General features: G+C 55.1%; 1 protein-coding gene across 3 annotated transcripts; it reads right to left on the bottom strand.

Moving 5' to 3' along the window:
- Window positions 1-7,878: 7,878 nt before the first annotated feature.
- Window positions 7,879-12,105, bottom strand: EGR3 (early growth response 3). Of its 3 annotated transcripts, XM_037028882.1 has the most exons (3): window positions 11,450-11,530; window positions 10,976-11,028; window positions 7,879-10,146 (listed from the first exon to the last, which is right to left on the bottom strand). In XM_037028882.1, the coding sequence occupies exons 2-3, from the start codon at window positions 11,013-11,015 to the stop codon at window positions 9,137-9,139; spliced, it is 1,050 nt and encodes a 349-aa protein (XP_036884777.1). In that variant the 5' UTR covers window positions 11,016-11,028; window positions 11,450-11,530; the 3' UTR covers window positions 7,879-9,136. The 3 variants fall into 3 exon arrangements, with proteins under 3 accessions (XP_036884777.1, XP_036884776.1, XP_036884778.1); XM_037028881.1 differs by lacking the exon at window positions 10,976-11,028 and having other exon boundaries at window positions 11,450-12,105; XM_037028883.1 differs by lacking the exons at window positions 10,976-11,028; window positions 11,450-11,530 and adding an exon at window positions 10,412-10,814.
- Between the last annotated feature and the right edge of the window lie 9,682 nt (window positions 12,106-21,787).

Raw genomic sequence — 21,787 nt, 5'->3', positions numbered from 1 at the left:
CGCTGCTGTGATACATACAGTTTTGCTAAATCAGTGGATGAATGAATGAGATGTGAAGCAGCTCTGGAGGACGCCAAGTTGCCAGGGAAAGGCAGACATGTGGTGGGTGCTTCTGAAAAGACATGAAGTGAAAGACCAAAAAAGGCGGGGCGCGGGGAGGAAGAAACTTTTCTTCCCCAGAATGAAACTGCTTAGATAAGTCTGTAGAAATAATGCCACAACACTAAGATTTGCAACTGTCCAGGGAATTGAAGCTTCTGGCCAGGAGTGCCGTGGACCCATGACATGGGTTTTAGGAATATCCCATCCTGCATGTTCCAGGCCTGGCAGGGGGAGGTGAGAATATGACCACATTGGAGGAACCTGGCCATCCACCAGCCCTTTGCCGAGGCAGGAAACATGGCCAACCCAGCCCCAGACTGGAGGGAGCTGGCTGTGCGGGAGCGGTCTCTGAGAGATGAGGCCAAGGGAGATTCCCACTCTGAGGCTGGGCAGCAGGAAGAGTCATCCATCTTATTAAGGAACTTGGCACCCAGGCAAATGTCAACAGGAAGAGAAAGGGTTCTCAGGCTGTGGTTCTCGAAGGAGGCAGTTGTGTCTCTCCTCGGCCAGGCTGGAGTCTAGGAACCATTGGGGGTCTCTGAGGGGCCGTGGAAGAATAGTAAAGGAGACTGCATCAGGCGAATGAGGAAGTCAAGCAGAGGCGGGGGGCAGCGCTTTGAAGGCTCACAGGAGACGCAGCCTGGGCAGAGGGAGAGGGCACCTGCTTAGGGCCTGGCAGCCCCGACCCAGGCCATGGCTCTCCCCAGGGGTCAGGGACCTCTCCTGTCAGACTTTTGGGTTGGTCTGCCTCCTTCAGGATCTGGTCCCATGTGCCTCTGACCTGTTCCTGTGGCTGACCCCCTTGCTCACCTCTTTCCAGCCACTCTGGCTCCATGTGACTCCTTGAACAATTCAAGAACACCGTCACTAGGACCTCAACGCTCGCCGTCCCCTCTGCCAGGAGCGCTCTTGGCCAGATGTCCACAGGGCCCTCCCCATCGCTTCCTGTGTCTGTGCGCAAAGGCCCCTTCCCCGTGAGGCTGTCCTGGACCACCCTACGCATAACTGTAATGACCACCCCACCCTCCCCAGTCTACCTCTGCTGTGATTTTCTCCATAACACAGATCGCAGACTCACATAATATTTTTTTAAAATTTGTTTCTACCCTGGAGAGAAGTTTTGAGAACAGAGGAATTTTTTTGTTCACTGCTATATCCTCAGTGCCTAGGAGACTATGTTGCATATAGCAGACCCTCAGCAAATGTTTATTGAATAAATAAGGGAATCAGCATATTTCCACGGGACACTCCAGTCTGGACCTGAAATCCTGGCTCTGCCCTTACTGGGTGTGTGATCTCGGACGAGTCATGGAACCTCTGGAGGCCTGATTCCTTTTGCCTGAAAAGAAGTGCTAAATGGCCTCTTAAGCCATGTGACTCTACAAATCTAAGGGAACCCACCCCAAGGGGTAGGATGAGGTCAGGACTCTCATATCCATGAATCTCTCCCAGAGCATCACTTCCATTAAAGCCCTGGATGGTTCTGCTGCTCCCAGACGAGGGTTGGGCAGGGGCAGCACCACCTGGCCTGAGGCTGGAAGCTCAGAACTGGCCGGAAAGCTGAGGTCAAGGACCGATGACTAATAATGAGCCTCAGATTCAGGGAGAGGGTTGGATGGGCAAGAACTGGGGCTGCTGCGTTTTATTTAAATCCCTGATAAGGATCAGGAAGCAGGCAACAGCCCAATGACACATTAATTAACTTTGCAGATGATACTGGATCAGGAAGGTGTTACATCCACCCATCTAAGTGGAGAGACAAAAGGACCTGGGCAGGGGTCGGGAACCAGGCCAGGAAACGCCAACAATAACAGCAGCTGTGGCCGAGAGGGGTACACGGGGAGGTGGTGTGGAGGACCTCTTCCCAGGATCCGGGTGCGCGATGGATGGCCGGAGCTGGGAGTGGAGGGGAGGACTCAGTGCCTCTGGCTGTGTCTGAATCAGTGTACTGGTCCCTGGGGGAGACAGAGCCCTCTTTCTCACATCTGTGTGTGGAGGCTAGGGAAAGGCGACAGGGACAAGGGACAAGGAAGATAATTCACATTTATGGAGCACCTGCAGTGAACCGGGCACCATATCCATGACCTCATTTGAACCCTACAACAGCAATGATAAGACAGGAGGACTCGGAGGCTTGCAGAGACTAAGAAACTTGTTGATAGTTGCACTGCAAGAAAGTGGCAGAGTTGAGATTCAGATCCAGGGTGGAGGTGATGATTTCAGAGCTGGTTAAGGGTGCCAGGGGAACAGCCATGGTGCTGCTGGGTTATCAAACTGTCTCTCAATGTCAGGACAGAGACCAGAGTAACAAGTGGCCCAAAGAAGGCTCTCCTTAGTACCCTGGGGCCACACAGGCCCTGAAAGTTTTCCACTTTTCTGCTCCCATGGCCTGAACTTCCTAAGTAGCAAGGAGAAGGGAACGAGGAGGAGTGGAAGGTACCTGGACAACATGGAGAGGTGAAATGCTGAGTACAAAGGGCCAGAGCCCTCGCATCCTGTCTTTGAGACGAAGACAAAGGGCCTAGGGCCCAGTTCTCTCTGGTCGCTAATCTCTCTCCCTTTGCTGGAGACAGACAGAGACCTGATGCGTTCTGGGTGGGAGCCACTCCCTGGGGCAAGCCACCCCAGGGAACACAAGTCCATGGACAAGGGTAATTTCCCTTGTGGAAGGCTGGGATGTCCCTAGCCTCAGGGGTGGCAGACTTCTCTTTTCCTCCCGAGAGCCAGGAGGCAGAAGCATTACTGAGACCATAAGTAGGAACTCACTGGGTAACCCAAGAAGGAACCCAACTCTACTGTCGGCTGGGTCGGAGAAGAGCAGTCTGTTTCCAGTGGGTCGTGATGCCTCCATGAAAGGTAAAGATGGCTGAAGGCCCAGGGCAGGGCTCCCAGGGAAAGCCAGCCCGTGATTACATCCGTGGACAAAAAGCAGGGCCCTGCGGACACCGTTAGGACAATGATAGAGTTGGATAATGGGGAGTCTTAGCCATGAGAGAATGTGCTGGGGGCAGTGAGCTCCCTGGAGACATTAAAGAAACCATATGATGGCCAAACTCTTGTCCAACCTAGAAGTTAGAACATTTTTGTTGAGTAGCCCCCACCATCTAGAACCTTGTATTCTCTCATTCTCCACGTTTGCGGCTTTGTGGTCACGTTCTGTTTGCATTTGCTTCTCAGTAACATTGCTCAGAAGCCTTTCTTCTAGCCAGCTGCGTGTTTGCCCGAAGGGAAGAAACAGCATTTTCACAGGGAGATGGGGGGCAGAGGAACACTGTTCCCCTGCTGGCCAGCAGGGCTGGTGGCAAGGTCGTCCCAAGTCCAGGTCCCAGACCAGGCAGCCATGATGAGGTTGGGGAATGAAGATCTCAGGCTAAAAGCATCTGAACCTGGTCCCTTTCTGCTTGGGCATGGGAGTGTCAAAGACTTTAGTGCAAGTCAGGGAAAGCCTCATCACACCTCTGTTATTGAAAATAAGCAGCCATTGGAAATATTGAAGCTAGGGTAGAGAAGAACTTGATGCAAAGAGAGTGAAGTTTCAAGAGCTGGGATGCTGGGAGAAGCTGGCAAGGCCGGGCCTGTGCCTGGCCTCTGTGGGTGGTGATGGGGAGTGAGTGTGTCCTTAGGGCTGTCCCAGGGACTGGTGTGGCCGAGGGGCTCTGACATTCCCTGGGGTCTTTCGTCTTCCACTGGACCTCATTCCTTTCTGCACAAAGACGTGGTTTTCTAAAAAGAACCACTTGCAACAAATTCAGGATTACGATCTATTCTTAAAACCCCACAGTACCTTTTAGAAAGTCATTTTCTCCTAGTTGTTAAGATTTGGCCAGTATGATTTTTAGTCTTTGGGACATGCAGAGGCCTCCTATTTCCCTAGGTTTATTATTCCAGGACACCAGGGGAGCCAAGCAAGGCCAGGAAAAGGCAACTCGCAACCCCCTTACCTATAGCAGACATATGCTGGACTAGCAGAAGGGGAGCATAGTGCCTGGCCACAAGCCACTGCCTCCACTCACCAGAATCCACCTTGCTCTTCCTTTTTATATGCTTGTGAATCATGGACACGCACTTAAACACATTCACTATTGCCACCACCACCATATAGGAATATATGCCAGTCCTTGCCTCAGTTCTCTCAAAGGATCGCCTCATTTGCACCTAACCCCAGTTCGCCAAGTACAGTTTTCCATCATGGCCTTCAGGGTGCCACTCCCCAGGCGTGTGTGTTGGGGGGGTATCCTTTCATCCATCCCCAGATGCCTTAGGAGTTGCTTGGAGAGAGTGAGGCCTCTTCCTCTTTTGTGTATTTAGGCCTGCTTGTGCTCCTGAGCCTGTTCTTTGCAAAGCCTCCACAGCATCCTTCTCGTGATCGCCCCAGCCAGGCCTTTCTCCCACTGTCTCCCCACTTCATCCCTAAGTTTCAGGGTTGAGTTTCCTCTCCTCCTATTTACAAACCTGGGCAGGTTGGGTTGCTGGTGTGATGCCATCAGAGACAGCCTTATCTAGCTACAAAGTGTGAATCAGAGATTGCACCACACAGGGCTGGTGCCAGCTAGGCGGGCCGCCATGTTGCCAAGGGACCCAGTGGTTGAACCGGGTTGGGTTGAGTAATAGGCACCAATGGGAAATGAGTTTATTAATCACGCGGCACAGCATGCTGTTGACGAAAGTGCACCTCCGAAGGCCTAGTCTGACTGGAGAAGGTGCAGGTGGGGCTGGATGCTAACTCAGAAGACACCCAGTGACGCTATCTTCCTCTGAAAATAGTCACTTGAAAAGCACATACTAATCTGGAGGGAACCATCTAGTTTAGCAAAGAGATGGAGTATATACGCTCAATCATCGGGACTTTTTGGCCACCTTGGATTCCTTTTGTTTAAAAAAATGGTTGCTTCCTTGCGGCTGTACATAGAGTTGTAGTTTGGAATTTTTCAAGTTTTGTGAGGTGAGAGAAGGGAATTCAAGATGGCAGCCAGGGACCTGGAATTGCGTGGGTGAGAAACTTTTAGATTCCATACTGCATTCTCTTTATTGATCTCTTACTTCAAAAACATTCTTTTCTAAAGCCACAGCCCACCTCCTCCACCCAAGTCTGCCCTCAGCTTCTTCGTAACTACAGCCAACCAGAAATGCCACCCACATTCTTCACTGTGATGGGTCTGCACTGGGGCAGCAAGAGCAGTTTCCAAGCAGGAAGGATATACACTTCTGTCGCTGTATGGCTGGCCTGGTCGGTAGCTCGGGCACTGAGACACTGTCTCCCAGTCCTGTGTGGTGCTCCATTTACATAGCTCAGTACTGTACACCAAGCCCCGAAACTTCGCTGTGGTAGATAACACCCGGAAATGCATGAGAGAGAAGCAGGGAAATGTTTTAGAGGGGAGGCTGGGACAAAGGGAGAGGGACAGAGCTCGCTTGTCCAAAGCATGCTCTGGGACAAGCCTCCGGGGGTGAAGGATGGTAAAGGCTACAGGAACTCAGGTGAGGGCGTAGAATGGAAATGCGGACACAGGAAGGACACGGAAGGCACAGATTCTTCCAGGGGAAGCTCTATGGCTGGCAAGTAAACTCAGCTAAGAACAGGGAAGGTTCTGGGGAAGAAAGCTCAGAGGGGAAGCATCACTTTCATGAGAGACAGAAGTTGTAAAACACGAGGGGTTAATGTAGTAAACGCATTCCCTGTATGTTCTCCAAACCCGGATGCTCTTTCTTATCTCAAAGCATCATATCCCTGGGTAGCTCATAAACACAGGTTTCAGCCAGGACCACCTTTCCCAGGCAGCTATAAATACTGAGGCCTGGAAAATCCTGTCCAAGTGGAATGGAAGTTATAGACCTGTAAACCTGATCTCCCCCAATTACCTGACCACAAAAGAGCTTCCAATCTCCCTGGTTATCTTGCCAACCCTGAAGAACCCCTCTCAAGTCTCCACCTGTTTTTCAAGCTTCAAAGCTTTAGCAAGACACCCGTCACAGAGGTCCCATTTTGGTGCTCCCTGTGACCGTCGGAGAGTAGTCATACATCAGGAGAGCTCCTTATTTCTACCCTGAAATGCCCACTGGAAATCACAGAGAAGGGTTCTAGAAGGTTCCAGCCACTAGCCTCAAATCCCATGAGTTCATCTAGTCCACTCATGTAATCTCTCCAGCAGTGTAAAGTCCCTACGAGGGGGGAGGAGAGTTCTCGTCTCTCGGAGCCACAGCGAACACTGGACAGCGGCACCACCGGGGCCACACAGAGTTCTCACCAACTCCCAGTAACACCAAATCCCACACTTCCACACGCAGTTTTCAGAGCAAGAACCTACCAAACCAACAACCAGCCAAAAACAAAATGAGACAAAGAACAGGCCAAACCAAAACTTTATGCTATGAAAACAAGAAATAAAATAAGGAGATTTATAGGCCAGCTGATTGTCAGCAAACACAATATATTTACTGTATTAGCATTTGCTCACAGTGCAAATGGTACAACATTACACCATTTCAATATTTCGGTTTTTAAAAATGCTGTTTTCATTAACTATATTATATTGGCATAACAATGTGACGAAGGAGCAGATGAAATGTTGGTGAAGAATTTCACCTTTTCACAATATCAAGCATATTTTTTAACCTTAGTATAAGGTACTATAAATCCAAGAAATAAAAACATCCACAAAATATATTACATCTGGTTTGTCTTTTTCTAAGTACTCAACTTTATACAAAAGTCTTTCAAAAAATATCATTCCCCATAGGTTTTCCTGTTTAAAACCTGATTTTTTTCTCTCAGTTCACATAAGTTAGAGTGCATTTTCTTTTGTTGTTTTTTCTAAAACATGCAGACATATAAAAAAATCTGGATAGCACAACGTTTTGGCAACAAAGTTATTCTTCTCTTAGTTTAGCTTAAATGTCTGAGAACAGTTGTATTAAAACAAAGGGAAACTCAAAGTTGTCATGCAGCGACATGCACAAGCTAGAAGGAGCAGGGGAAAATATTAAAGGATATCTGATTCCTCCTTCCAGCTTTGAAGTGACCAAAATTTTTGCTTTTAATAATCATCACATTATAAAAAGTATTCAGCAAAATACTGTCTCTGCAAAGAAAGATTTTACCTCTCAGCTGAAAAAATATGAGCCCTCCTAGCAAACTTTGTCCTCTTCTCTCTCCTACAAAAAGTCCAAGTGCCTGGAAGTCCACAACCCTCTGCTCTTTGATTTTTCCCTTTCACTAGACTCCTTTTAGTATTATTTATCTGCCACCAAAAAAAAAACAAACAACAAAACAGTGCTTTTTTTTCTTAAAAAAAAAAAGGCGAGTAATGCATAAAGTGACTTTAAAAACAGACATTCTGTAAACTCCAGACCTTTGTTCCTCCTCTTTGGGCAGCTCACTGGCCACAGGAGAATTAATGCGGACAGGGAACAGTACATTCAGTCAGGCCTGCGCTGGAAGCTGTGTCAGAGAGCAGCCTTCCCTACCGCTCCGCTCTGCGGGAGTCGCCCCTGGGTGGAGACGGGCTGGGGGCAGGGGTGCCTGAGAGGAGGTGAGGTAGGGCGGGGAGAAGGTGAGAGGGGGCCATGGAAAAGATACACCTCGTTAATCAACATGGGCGAGCGCAAAAATCCCCATGTCTCAGGAGGAGAACTTGGACAGAGATGTGTATGCATGGATATGTATGTGTATATACATACACAACATATATGTATGCATATATACTCGCACACACACATATAGATATAATATCATTAGTTAAATTTTTCATAAAAAATAAACCATTTTATTCCAGTGCACTGCACTGGATAGCCAAGTACCTTAGAAATTGTATTTTGCTAGGAATATGTATCGTGTGTATGTCATATATGTACATATATATGTGTGCGTGCACACACACACCACATACATAGATTTGAAGTCTATCTGTTGGTGACTAAGGTCAAAAAAAGAGCTTGCTTCCCCACCAAAGTGGGTAGAAGACACGGGTATGTGATTGGGACAGGACAAAAAGGTGGTGGAACGGGGTGGCCGGTTGAGGCCTGCCTTTCTGGGGAAAAGATTTTGAACAAGATGGGAGAAGGCTTAGAGGGGAGGAGGGGGAAAGGGCGCGGGAAAGGCAGAGGGCAAACTCAGAACATAGATTTTTAAAAGTGGGGCTGAGGAAATAATTTTTAAAATGACAGGTTCAGGGATAGCTGCTTCTCCCACCAAATCAAACTGCTCTGAGGCCTAAAAGGGAAGTGCTCGGAAAAGGTGAGGTTCCGAGGGAGGGACCGAATTTTAAGAGGCAGTAGCGGCGCCGCGGCGGTGGCATCCGAGGCATTTCTGTGAGAAACACTATTTCCGAGCAGATGGAAGACCCGTCTCATCTGGCCACGTGCAAGCCCCCAGCCTGGGACAGTCCCCAGGGGCCTGGAGACCCGATGTAGGGAAGAGTTTGGGGTGGACACAGCCCAGTTCAGCTCAAGAGTCTGACACACCGGCGTGCGCGCGCGCGCGCGCGCACACACACACACACACACACACACGCATACACTCACGCGAGCACGCACACTCGCGCGCATCCCCGCACGCAGGCGCGCGTGCGTGCGGCAGGCAGCAAGCTCTGCGCTTTGGAGCGCTGCTTACCCTCTCCCCCGTCTCGGATCTTCCCTCGAGGGAGAACCGAAGGAGACTTGGGGGGACCCGTGAGGTGCTTAGGTCAGAAGAGGCTTAGTCAGGCCCCGCCTTCAGTCCTCCGCAGGTCCTTGGCGCGACCCAGAGGCCCCTGGATCAAGACGATCCGAACTGAACAAAGCGGGCTAGACGCCACCTTTCCACCTCCCACGCCTTGGCTAAAGGGGTGGGGGGACAAGGCGCCTCCTGCCCTGGCCCCCAACTGTTGGCCGGTGTGAAAAGGTGGAAACGGGGGACTTCGAAGGGGGACAAGGGACCTTACGTCCATGGAGAGGCCAGGGTGCCACCCCTGCGCCTCCGTGGCTAGCTTTCCCGCTGCTTTCAGGTAGCAGCAGGGAGACACTGGAGGGGAAAAGTGGAAATTCGGGGGCCCGAGCCTCAGGCACAGGTGGTGACCACAGGGGCCAGGGACACTGGGGGCGCTGAGGACGCGGAAGGCGCACCCCCCTTCTCCGCCTTCTTCTCCTTTTGCTTGAGGTGGATCTTGGCGTGGCGCTTGCGCTCGTCGCTGCGCGCAAACTTGCGCCCGCAGAACTCACAGGCAAAGGGCTTCTCTCCCGTATGCGTGCGGATGTGAGTGGTAAGGTGGTCGCTGCGGCTGAAGCTCCGCATGCAGATCCTGCACTGGAAGGGCTTGTGGCCAGTGTGGATGCGCAGGTGCCGGGTTAGCTCGTCGGAGCGGCTGAAGCGGCGATCGCAGCCCTCCGCCGGGCACGCGTGAGGCCTCTCGTGGAGCGGGGTCTTGCTGGGTCGGTTGGGGTACTTGCGGGGCCGGATGGGCTTGAGCGTGAGAGGCGGCTGGGGCAGGCTGCTGAAGCCTGGGTGGATTTGCTTGTCTTTGAATGCCTTGATCGTCTCCAGGGGAGTAATAGGGGGTGGGTTGACTCGGATGGGGTCCATGCCCTGGAAGGGCTTGTGCTCCGGAATAGAGCCCATGTCGTTGGGATGGTGGTATATGTTGTAGTCAGGAATCATGGGGAAGAGATTGCTGTCCAAGGCCGGCTTGGCCGATTGATAATCCTGGGGGGAATAGGCGAGCCCGGGGTTGCCCTGGGGGTCGTGGAAAGACACAGGCTCCGAGTAGAGATCACTGCAGTTAGAATAGGGGGGCAGCGCCGGATACATGGCCTCCACGTCGCCCTGCGGTGGCTGCACCATGCTGGCTGTAGAGGTCTGCGTGCTGAGTGCCCCTGAGGCCGGGGGCACCCCCAAGATGCCAGCGCTCATGAGGCTAATGATGTTGTCCTGGCACCAGTTGGAAGGGGAGTCGAAGGCGAACTTTCCCAAGTAGGTCACGGTCTTGTTGCCAGGGGCTGGCTGGAAGGAGCCGGAATAAGAGAGTTCTGGGTTGGGCTTCTCGTTGGTCAGACCGATGTCCATCACATTCTCTGCGAAGAGCGGGGGAGAGAGGGGAGGGATGAGTGAAGCCAAGCCGGCTCCAGGGCCCGGGCGCCCAGGTCTTTGCCCAGGTGTGGAGGGTGCGGCCGGGTGGAGTGCGCAGCGCATGGGGTAAAAGGAAAGCTGCGCCCGGCGCAAAGCGGGCGGTGCCGCGCTCCCGGGCGCAACCTGGATACAGCAAAATACTACGGATCGGGGTGTGGAGTGGCTGCTGCACACACACCGCACACGCCGCGCACACACACACTCACGTACCACACACGCGCGCGCGCGCGCGCGCGCGAGAAGCATTGTTGTTTCCGAGGTAGGGCGGGCAGGTAGCTGCAGCCACAGGTAGTTTCAGACCCGGAGCGCGCCGGGCTCTCGCTCTCTAGTGCACACAACTCGGCCTCTTCACCTTAGCCCTGTCCGCACCCGGACGCCGCGCCTTTCCTGCCCCGACGAAGCCCTCCTTGCGCGTTGCGCCCGGGTCGATGACCCCGGGAGCTCTGACGCTTTGTCCTCTGTGCGTAGAGGGGTACTGCCCAAAAGGGGAGCTCGCCCGCCACCTCACCTCCCCCACCCCCGGCCCAGCCTCCTCCGGGCCTGAAGAAGCTTCGGCTCTTGCTGGAGGGAGAAAGCCCAGCCCCTAGCGAGGGTGGAGGGCGGCGGAAAACCGGCTCGTGTCTCCACGCCCGGAGTGGCCGCTCATCCCAAGCTCTTCCCCCCAGGGATCGCCCCCTGGGGCAGACCCCGCTCGGGGTGAACCGCCTCCCTTTCCCCGCCGTCCCCACACCCCCACGGGTTTGCTGAACGCCCGGAAAGGTAGCGTCGCAGTACCTCTCCCACCGCGGGGACTCCACGCCGCACACGGCTCCATCCCGGGTGGGGGGCTGAGGGAGTAAGGGGGAGAGCGCGGGTGAAAGGGACGCTCGGCTCCTCCCGGGAAAGGGGGCGACGGCACCACGCCTTGCGCGCAGCCTGGCGATCGCGCCCCCTGAGTGGAGAACCCCGGAGCACGGCCGCCCGCACCTACCTCCCTCCAGTCGGCGGCTGCCCCCACCCGGGAGAACAGAAGCCTCTACCGTGGCGTCGCCAACCGAGCCTTCCCGATCGGGGAGGGCGGGGGGAGTGGGTGGGAAAAGAAACTCGCCCCCCGGAAAATTCCCAGCGCGCCCCCATCTTATCCATCCATCCATCCATCCATCTACCCATCCATCCATCCATCCATCCGTCCATCCATCGCTAGTTAATTCCCTCCTGTTCCTCTCCCTTTCCTTCCTCACCACCTCGCCGCCTCCCCGCCGCCCTTACCTGTAGCCATCTGATTGTAATGGGCTACGGAATCGCTGCTGCCGGAGAAGAGGTTGAGCGCGCTGGGGATCTCCTCGGGGTACAGATTGTCAGGCAGTTGGTTTAGCAAACTGCTCATGGTCACCGGCAGCTTCTCGGCGAGTTTGCCGGTCATAGCACTCGCGAGCTGCCGCCACCGCCGCCGCCGCCGCTCGCTCCTAACGCAGCTTCCAGGCCAGCGGCATCCGAGAGGCGATCCGTGGTGCAGGGGAAAAGCATGCGAGAGGGAAAGTTCGGGGGGAGGGGGGAGGGAAGAGGGGAAGGGGTGGGCCAGAGGAGGGGATCTTCTCTTTTCGGGGGGTGGGTGGGAGATAGGGCAAAGGCGGGGAATCTTCTTGGGTGCCGGGCTGGTGCCGTAGGAGGCTGGGTTTTGGGTGGGGGGCGTGTGCAGGGGGTGGGCTGGGGCTGGGTGGGGGGTCTCGGCGGAGGGGGTCGGACGCGGTCTCAGTATTGATCTTACAAACAGACGCGCGCCGGCGCCCCCCCCACCCCCCGATCCGCCACCGCCGCCGCCGCCACTGCCGCCGCCGCCGCCGCCGCTGCCGCCGCTGCTACCTCCACCACCAGCCCCGCTGCTTCCTAGCGAGCTCACTGCTGCCCAAAAGCTCCCAGCCAGGGAACTCCACCAGCCTATTTATCTGAGCCCCGGGAAAGCTCCGTGACGTAGCTGCCCATATATGGACAGACAAAGCCCAGCGAAGGGGCGCGACGTCACAATGGAAGCTCCTCACAATGGAACATTAGAAAGCAGGAAGCGGGCCGCAGCCGGCGAGCGGAGTCCGCGCAGCTCGCGGGTCTTGAAAAAAGAGAGAGAAAGAGAAACAGAAGAGAAGAAACAAGCACTATTGGAGAGGAGAGAGGAAACGGGGACGTAACCGAATGCAAAGCGTAGAGCACGCTGCGCGCGTTCGAAAAGCCCTCGCCGTCTGTGTTTATTCTGGGTCTGTACCGGGAGGACGTGCGGGGACGCGTGGGGGAGGGGCGCGAGAGCCGGGTGGGCTCGTTTGATGATGGTCTCCAGCACCCCCCGCAGGAATACAGAGAAATGAAAACCCTGGGCGACGTCCCTTTGCAGCCCCGGGACTTCTGGGGACCCCGGAAGGCGGGTGCTCAGACTCCGGGGCGGCTGCCCTGCTCGCTCCCAGGGCCCTGGCGTAGCGGGTGGGAGCGCGAGCGCGTCCCTCGGAGCGATCTTCCAGCGCGTCAGGGATGCCTGGTCTCGTATCCCGAGAACTTTTGCACCTCCCTCTCTGCGATTAGCCGCCCACACCCCTTGCCTCTCCTTCAGTCCCTGACCCTGCGCTGACTCCCGGCTGAACGCTGGGGCTGGGAAGAGCCGAAGTTGCTAAGAGGTTGTGTGGGAGGCGAGTACCCCGCACAATTGGGGGTCGAGGATGTGTGGTTTTGGTGGTGAAGAAGGAAAAGTGAAGTTGAGAGGAGAGGAAGCACGTGCACCAAATCCTGAGTAAATTCCGTAACGGTCCCTAAGCACCCCCTTTGGCCACGGGATGGCAGGAGGGCCCAACAGGCCCAGGCGCAGCCGCTGTCTGTTGCTGCTTGGGAAAGGCCCGCGACTGAGTTGCAGCAGGATCACACCGAACTCACAGTCTGACACTAAGGCAGCCTCCCCTAGTCTCTACCCTTCCCATCGCCTTCTACATGGCTGTCCCTGGAGCCCTGCAGTCAAGGGCTGCCTGATTGCCAACCCGGAGCGCTGTCACCTCCCATAGCGGCAGCAGATTCCGGAGGTGGCCGATATGTTCCCCGAGGCCTGCTCCCGGGGCACGCGCGGCCGAGCCCGGGAGAAGGGTAGAAGAGGAAGGGAATGTAGGGGAGCGACCCCGAATCACACTGGCTTGGTGTGGGAGGATTCCCTCCTCGGTGGCCGCGTGGGCGAGGTGAATCCCGCGTCCCCCGCTGGGGAGTCGGGTTGGGGGAACATGCATTTCTCAGGGGGAGTGGGAGTGTTGACAAGGAGCAAGAGAGGATCCCCGGGCCTCGCACCGTGGGAGGGCCACGCGGGCCGGGGACGCGTGGGAGGAACTCCCGAGCTGCACATAGCGGTGGAGGTGGATGACAACCTCGCTCTCCTCCCCTCCATTTCACTCGGTGGCGAACGGGGTGGGAGGGGCCGGTCTCCCCCGATCTTCTCCGGTTCTTAGGAAAAGAGGGATTCCCGCCGCCCGCGAGCCCCTTCTCCCCCGCCCCTGCCGCCAGGTTTCCCACACCTAAACCCGGGAGGCACTGCGCCCCCGGGCTCTCCTCCGCCCGCGCGGCGCTGGGAGCCAGCGCTCTGCAGCGGTCCCGGCTCCGGCCGGAATCAGGGCGTGCAGCGCCTCCCGCCCCCGGCAACCTCCCTTGGGGGGCGGCGGGGCGGCATGCTCGGGGACGTGGGCGTCAGTGTGAGCCGGGCTGGGCGCGGGAGGGGCTCTCGCGGCTGCTGGGAGGGTCGCCGGGCGGCGGGCCAAGCCGGGAAGAGCCATACAAGGAGCGGATCCGGTGACGCGCCGGCCGCGCCCCTTCTCCTTCTCGATTTGGCTGCAGATTCCGGTACCCAAATTTGCATATTTTGGCAACCAGTGGAAAAGGAAAGAAGAACGGAACCCGCAGCCTTTAAAGGAACCGCACAGGCTGTAGCGTCACCTAGGGAGGCGGTCTGGGGGGCGGGAAATATTAGCCAGCGGCTCCGGCCTCTGGCCGCAGACCTGGCGGTAGGGACGAGGCGGGGGCGGCGCTGACTCCCCAGAACTCCCCAGTCCTGGTCCCTCTGAGGAGCCTCCGTTTGCGCGTGCACCCGCAGGTGGCGGGGTCTCCGCAGGTTCCTGCGAGCCCGGAGGCGCTGTGAGGTCCGCGGCCTTGGGCGAACCGCAGGCCCCAGTATTGACTGCAGTGCTCACATTTCCCCGCGAGAGGCACAGCTCGGCCTCTGCGGGTGACAGGAAGGAAGTAAGAGACCTCCAGGCCGCCCAGATCAACTTCGGAAGACCCCACCGTGATACACCTCCTCCCCATCTGTTGAGACCTCTCTCCAGGAGAGGAAAGTGAGGAGCCGAGAATCCCCAGTTTTGTTCGATTAAGAGACCTGTGTTAGGAAAGCAGAGGCAGTGGGAACATTTGGGATCTTTGAGTGTTTCCAGGGCCCCAAAGAAGGTAGGTGTAGGAGTGCAGCCTCTCTAGAGATGGCCCTCGGACCCTTTTAGGCCAGCTGGGCTTGTCACACCCAAGTAGGGCTGGCTGGCTTGCTCCACAGCCTGCTTACATGTTAGTGAAATTGGATGGGAGCTTTTGGAGGGGAGGGGGGACACAAATGTCTTCCCTCTCCTTCCTACTAGTTCTTGTCATAACAGGAGAGTCTTCAATTAAATAAGTATTCATTGGAACTTCAGTGTGATCTTTGACAAAGTTCTTCCCCAGCCTCAGTTTTCTTGTCTGTAAATTGGAATAATAGTACCCTAGAGAGAACTAATTTAGATAATCCCCATACAGTGAACACTTATGCTAGAGCCCTAGCAAGCACTCACTAAATGGCAACCACTACCGTTCAATTGTATTCTCGCTCACCCTGTCATGTGGCAGAAAAGCCCGTTCTGCTCGTGTCTGAGAAATGAGTATAAATGACAGGGAGTGAAAAGGGCCAGGTGTGGACCTCGGTCCCCTACCAGTGTGATCATATAGCAGAAGTATTAATGCTTATTATTTAGGGGAAAAAAGGAAAGTCTTATTTGTGTGCCAGGTACCTGGTCACTTCACAAATATAGAGATGGGTAAGAAATGGTCTTCAGTCTGCAGGAGCCCAGGCAAGGGCAGCCCTCAGTAGCTGTTGGCGGAATGAAGCAGGGCACACAGAAGTCACTCAGCGGCTCTTTAATGCTCTGGAACATCCTCCTAGATATTTCTGGAAGGTGGCCTGGGCTCTCAGGGGGATGGAAGGTGGGGGATGCTGGTGCCCTTCCTTCCCCCCTCTGCCATGGAATGAGTCATGCTGGGGGAAGCCTGCTTCTGCAAGCATAGGCCCTCAACTGCCTGGCTCCTGTTCAGGTGGCAGCCCACACAGGTGTCCCCTGTCACCCTGATGATGGTGGCAGATGGAGGCCAGGGTTCTGTGACAGGAGGGGACAACTCTGGGTATGGAATGGGAGTAGGGTATTGGGAGTGGCTGCTTGTAGAATAATAGCATTCTTCCTTCTGATTGCCAAGTCTTGAATGCAGCAGAGAAAAAAAGTTTCTCTTCTTCCCTCCCTCCTCCTTCCCTCTCTCCCTCCTGAACAGGGGCTGGGAATGATTGTCTGTTTTATTGGCGGGCTCAGGTGAGATTGCCAAGGGCCTAATTACCTGAACTCCAAGCCCTGGACTTGTTGGAGGGCGAGTAGGCACTGGTTCAGGGTGTCCTAACCCAGGAGATGGTGAAAGGCAGGCCCGACCCCTGTGCAGTGGGGCCAAGGCCGCCCAGCCTCTGGCTGCTGTCCTGACTCCAGCTAACCTCACCACCTGCACTTACAGGCTCTGTGGCTGCTTGTGGGGACAGTGGGTGTGCTGGTCTGGTGAAAGAGTAAAGGAAGGAGGAGAGGTGGCCCTAAACATTTGCTGAAGAAAAAGGCCCAGTTCTTGCTCTGTCTTGATCCTTAGTTCTGCAGTCACCTTGCCCTCTGAACTTTGGGCCCCTTTTTTTTGCTAAAGATGTTCAGGCTTTCTCTACGGTCTTAAAAAAAGAAAACCCCGCCCTGGCTGGTGTAGCTCAGTGGATTGAGCACGGGGCCTGTGAAACAAAGGGTCTCCGGTTCGATTCCCAGTCAGGGCACATGCCTGGGTTGCAGGCCAGGTCCCCAGTAGAGGACACATGAGAGGCAACCACACACTGATGTTTCTCTCCCATTTTTTCTCTTTCCTTTCCCCTCTCTCTAAAAAATAAATAAGTAAAATATTTTTTAAAAAGAAAACCCCAATGAATTCAGGGGTATTAGTGAGTTAACACATTGCTCTTCTCATTGCTCTTCTCAGAGGGTATTTGCATTTCAAAAGAAAATACTAGAGAGGGTAATATGTAACCCAAAGACATTAAGCCCAATGCTTCGCTCCATGCCTGGAAAACAGTAGGTGCTCCTCACTGCTGGTGGAATGAGGTCTCATTGTGACCGGAGGATATCAGTGACAGGAGCAGGAGATTCTGGCACAGAAGAGTGTCCGGTGGCTCCTCAGATCTCACCAGGCCCTGTGTATAGGGCCCACCCTGGTGGGATGACTCCTGAATAACAGTTCTCTTGATGGTCTTCAGTTGCTTTTCATTTTGGGGTGCTCCATGAGAGATGGGCATGCCACCCGTGAGCTCTCCCCAGCCAGACTTCCCTGGTGCTCTAGAGGTAACTGCCGTTTGTTTGGTGATGACAGCCAGCTCTGAGGCTAGGTGGAATTTGCCTGGAAGCTTGCAGAAGGGACTCAGTGTTGACAGCCAAGATGACTTTGGAGTGTGGGGCTTCTGGCTCTGAGCCGGAGCTCAGCCTCTTTGGGGGGCTGCTGGAGGAGGCTTCAGGCTTACAGAGCTTCTGTACCCATGAAAGATGGGTTGAATAGGGGCCCTGGGGACATACTTTGTTTTCTTCATTCTCTACAACGATCTCTGAGGAAACTTTTAGGACTGCTCCCTCAACCTTTTTTTTACTGAAGGATATAAGGTGTTGGGAAGAGTCTGAGGAGTTGGCTGGAGGGTACCTGGCCAGGAAGTGGCTGAGTTGGCATTTGAACTCAGGGCCTTGTGACTCCAGAGCTGCTGCTCTTAACTGTGCTCTTTGTCCCCATGAAGACTGTCAGGGGAAGTGAATGAGATGGCAGATGTGGCCTAGAGGAGGGCTCGGTGTAGCACCTGTGGGGGCAATGAGTAGGAGCAAGGCTCACTGCGGCATTGCCTCCCTGCACCCCTGGGATACAGCAGCGGGGAGGGGAGAAGCTCCTATCGGGGGCAAGGTAAGGGCAAGAGGGCACAGCACTCAGGGAGGTCAAGGGGAACCGGGAGGTAGAATGGCAACTGCCACTCTGAGCTCGGGTCTCACGGCCATAGGTTGTCTCAGGCTATAGGATTCTGTCCTGGCCAATCATTTACTTCCATGTTAAACATCAGTTTGTGCCTAAATTCAAACCCACTCATTATAATCATGTTGAATTGATTTTATTTCTTTTTTTAAAAAAATATTTTATTTATTTATTTTTAGAGAGAGGGGGAAGGAGGAAGAAAAAGAGGGAGAGAAGCATCGATGTGTAAGAGATACATCAATCAGTTGCCTCTCATATGCCCCTAACTGCCCAAGTGGGGACCTGGCCCACAACCCAGGCAACTCAGGCACGTGCTCTGATTGGGAATTGAACTGGCAACTGTTCAGTCCCCAGGCTGCACTCAATCCACTGAGCCACACCAGCCAGGGCCAGTTGTTTTTTTTTTTTTTAAATCACGCTTCAAGCAATTTTGGGAGAATCTCATGACTAAAGGGAGAAAGACTTGTTATAAAGTACATTTGCTGGGTGGGGAGGACCCAAAGTGGCTCTGGGGACCCCTCCTCAGACACAAGTCCAAGGCAGCAAGTGACTGCAAGGGGCGGGGGTGAGGATTGTCTATAGGATGAGAAGTTAAGGCTGGGCTGGGCTGGGGCAGGGAGGGAAGAAAGGTCATAAGATGGGAGGTAAGAGCTGGAAAAATTAATGGAAAGTACAAGCCCTGATCTGGGAATTGGGAGTGTTGGGTTTTGGCCCTGGACCTCTGTTGGGGGCTGGACTGGGTGACCTACCTCTAAGTCCCTCCCAGCTCTGCTGATGCACGCCTTTCAGGTTCTGTTGCAGGCAGGGTTGGGAGGAAACCCTAGGTAAGTTTGGGGTGTTGGAAAGGTTAGGCTGGGATCCTCAGTGGGGAAGGAGGAATGAATGGGTCAGGGTGTGAGGGCTTGTGATGGGAACTCTTCAGGAATTCACACGGGGTAAGTGGCATCCTGTACTCAGGTGGCCTGTCGTCGTCCCTGGGGGCCACTGTGGGACAGCCCCCCCACTTAGCTGGGGAAGGATGGTGTCTCTGCAGAAAGGACTCTTGGGGGATGAGGCTTTTTGGAAAGAGGAACTTTGTCATCTGAAATGAACCAGGAGAGTATAAATGTGGGGGCACAGAGGGGAGGCAGTCAGGGGGAGCAAAGAGGGAGCAAGAGAGAAAAGGAGGGAAAGAGAGGAGAGGAGAGCTATCAGAGCAGGGTTTTCTCATTGCTCTGCCCACTACCAACCTCTTGCTGGGGGCAGGATTCATCCTGGCACAGGGGTTGGCTCCAAGGAGCTGGTAGGTTCCTCTCCTCCTTGCCCTGTAAGAAAACCCTCTGGGAAACCAGACACGGCTGTGGTCTTTAGATCCTTGTCTCCTATCAGCCCCCAGCCCCAAGACCCGTCTCAGCCTCAAACAAGCAGGTCCTTTGCCTGATCCCTGAGGGTGAGAAGTCGGGGGCAGGCTTTTGGGTTCTTCTTTGCAGTTCTATGCAGTCGAAAATGTGGGATCCGGAGAAAAGCAGTTTTGGGGCCTAGCGTTGGAGTCCCTCAGTTGTGCTAGCAACCTCTTTCACCAGACAGCTTCCCCAGGGCTTCCCCACTGCTGTCCTGCCTTAACCTTCTTAGAAAGTGAAGCCCTTTTTTCTCCCACTGGGTAAAGACTGATGCTGCTCTGGGCCCCACCCCGTCAACCTGAGGGCTGGAGGTACAGGGCAGTGAAGTCTGCCCCTCAGCACTGCAGAATTGTTTGGCCCAATGTCACCTGGAAAGTCACTGGAAGACAAGAGATGGTGTCAAACCCCCCAAGAGCAGGGAGTGAGTCCCATTCCTCTTTGTCTCCCCAGCACTAGCCCCTGTACCTTCCCAGCAGCTGCTTCATCAGAGCCTGTTGACTCAGTTCAAGTGTCCACACTAGTAACCCCGAAACTCGGTCAGTTTGAGGAGCAGTGGGACCCACTGGGCCCTTCCCACCAGGTCCTTTCTTTTCCGTCACCCCAGAACAGACCACTGCCTCCCCCTGCACAGATCGGGGGTCCTCTGTCCACCCAAATTCCATTTCCTTGTGGGGGTGGTGCTCTTAGGTCCTGGACAGAACCCTCTCTTTCCACGAGACAGACGTCTAGGGAGCACTTCCCGTGCACTCTGTGTCGGGGGAGCAGACTCGGGACTGGGGTACTGCTGCCTGCTGGGGAGCAGGTGGCTTAAAGGGGGTGAGGAATGAGGCTCTGGTGGAAGTGAACCTGCGCAAGACAAAGGGTCTCAGAGGAAGTGCAGGTGGGGCGCTCAGAGGAGGCAGGACCAGTGTGGGCTGGCAGAAGGGACCTGTTCAGGGACAGGGGAAGGCCTGACTTGGGGGGAGAAGCAGGCTTGATGGATTCCAGGAGGAGGGACTGAGACCCAGGAGTGAGGAGAGAAGCAGAGGGCGGTGTGAGAAGGGGAGGGGAGGGGAGGGAAGGGGAGAGGGTAATCTGTGCTAGGGGCTGTGCTCCCCTCCCCTCTCCCACGTTTTCATGTTAATTTTATTATTATTATTATTATTATTTTTAACATCTATAAGTAGAACCCGTTGGCATTGTCCCTCCAGGACTTCTCTCTCAGTGCCTGGTCTAGGCCTGATTGTGGGTTGTTGACCAGTGAGGAATCTTAGAGGGCAAGGAGGGAGGCAGCGCTGGGCCTGGGCCAGCTAGACCCCACAGGGCATCTGGGCACCTCCTAGAAGTAAGCTCCGGAAAGGCAGGGGCTCGGGCTGTACTCTTGGCTGTCCTATCCCCAGCTAGACCTGGGCTATGGGAGTGCTGCATCAACATTTGTTGAAGAATGACTACCAGGTCCAGGGTTCCTGATGCCGTTGGCAGGAGCAGGACAGGGGGCAACTCTGGGTGTGAAATCAGGAGAACGAAACCTGAGGAGTCCACTGGCAACATGGACTCCAGGGTGGGGGTGGGGCGGGATTAATCAGACATAAACTCAAGTGGTAATAGCCCCGTTAATTGAGTGGTAATGACCCTTGGCATTTTTCATCTTCAAAGCCCAGAATGAACTGTAATTAATACTCCCGCCACCCGAGGGCAGGGTGAGGGGTGGTGTGGAGAATCTTGATCTACTGCTACTCAGTCTGGGGAAACTGAGGCTCTGGCGGAGAAAGTGGGGTTAGAAGGGTAGATGCAAATCCCAGCAGAGCCCGGCCTCAGCAGGGGCGCTGGGTGCACCGGAGCGCGGTCCACTTTCTTCCAAACCCAGGCAGCCCGGGAGCTGAGGCGGTGAACGAGAAGGGGACGCCAGAGACCCGCTCAGGGCCCAAGGGCCCAAGGAGAAGTCTCAAGGTGGGCCTCCGAGGGTGGCAGTGGGCTCCCCGGGTTTTCCAGCCCCTCCCAGGCGGAACAGGGTTTTGCAGGCCTCGCCCCGCCCCCACACCCCAACCCGCGCTCCCAGGGACAGAGCTGGAAGGGCGCGCGTAGTAGAAAAGGGGGCCGGGCGCTCTTCGCGCCCGGCGGCAGCCGGCTCCAGGCACAGTCAGCGTGAGTCACCGGCGGCTTTCCTCATCGCAGTCTGCTGCCCCGAGCCCGGAGGGAGTTGTTCATTAGGGCGATTACCCCGCCGTCATTAAAAGCCGGTAAATATCACCCAGGGACCCGAGGCGCACGGCCGCCTCTGCACTGCGGCGGGTTCACAGGCCCTGGGCCACCCGTCCCGATCCAGCCGCTGTGCAGCAGCGTCCAGCTGCCTCACGGGCACCGGGAGCGCGAGGTCGTGAGGGCCTTCGTCCTGCAGCCCAGTCACCGCTTCCTCCGAACAGCCTCTCTTCCGATGCCCCCATTCGAGGTGATGAACTGAACACCGTCCTCAGTCGACTCAATCCAACTCACCTCTTTACATTTACCTGTGCAGTGCTATAATGAACATCTGCCTGCCACTCTCCTGCCCCGGGCCTCCCAGAAGGTCCACCAGCCCTTCTGGTTTCGTGTTGTGTTCCATTGTGCCCCTTCTCAGCCCACTGCACCCCCACCTAGCACAAGTATCTGGTGTAGTAGGCCTCAGGGTTTTTGAATTAACAGGTCCCCACGAGGCAAGAGAACGTCCCCCTTCCCTATTGTTCCCACAGCTGACAATGATCCTTTGTGAGCGGGCTCTGTGTCAGGCATCGGGAACATGGCAGTGAGGAAGACAGCCCAGGTGTTTGCTGTGGGGAGACAGGAGGTCTGATGAGTGCTCAGGGTGGGGACGCATAGCAAGTAAACACACATGAGGCGGTGATAACGGACACAGGACAGAGGAGTTGGTATGAAGGGA

This window comes from Sturnira hondurensis, unplaced genomic scaffold (genome assembly GCF_014824575.4).
Source record: "Sturnira hondurensis isolate 20B ecotype Veracruz unplaced genomic scaffold, ASM1482457v3 Scaffold0020119, whole genome shotgun sequence".
Classification (NCBI taxonomy): Eukaryota; Metazoa; Chordata; class Mammalia; order Chiroptera; family Phyllostomidae; genus Sturnira; species Sturnira hondurensis.
The sequence above is the reverse complement of the archived record's forward strand: the minus strand, read 5'-3'. Positions and strand labels throughout refer to the sequence as shown.

Coding starts and splice junctions, on each gene's coding strand:
- EGR3 (XM_037028881.1), bottom strand. CDS start 11,603: ATGACCGGCAAACTCGCCGAGAAGCTGCCGGTGACCATGAGCAGTTTG. Junction 10,147..11,449: donor TTACAATCAGATGGCTACAG/GTAAGGGCGGCG, acceptor CGCTCTTCGCAG/AGAATGTGATGGACATCGGT.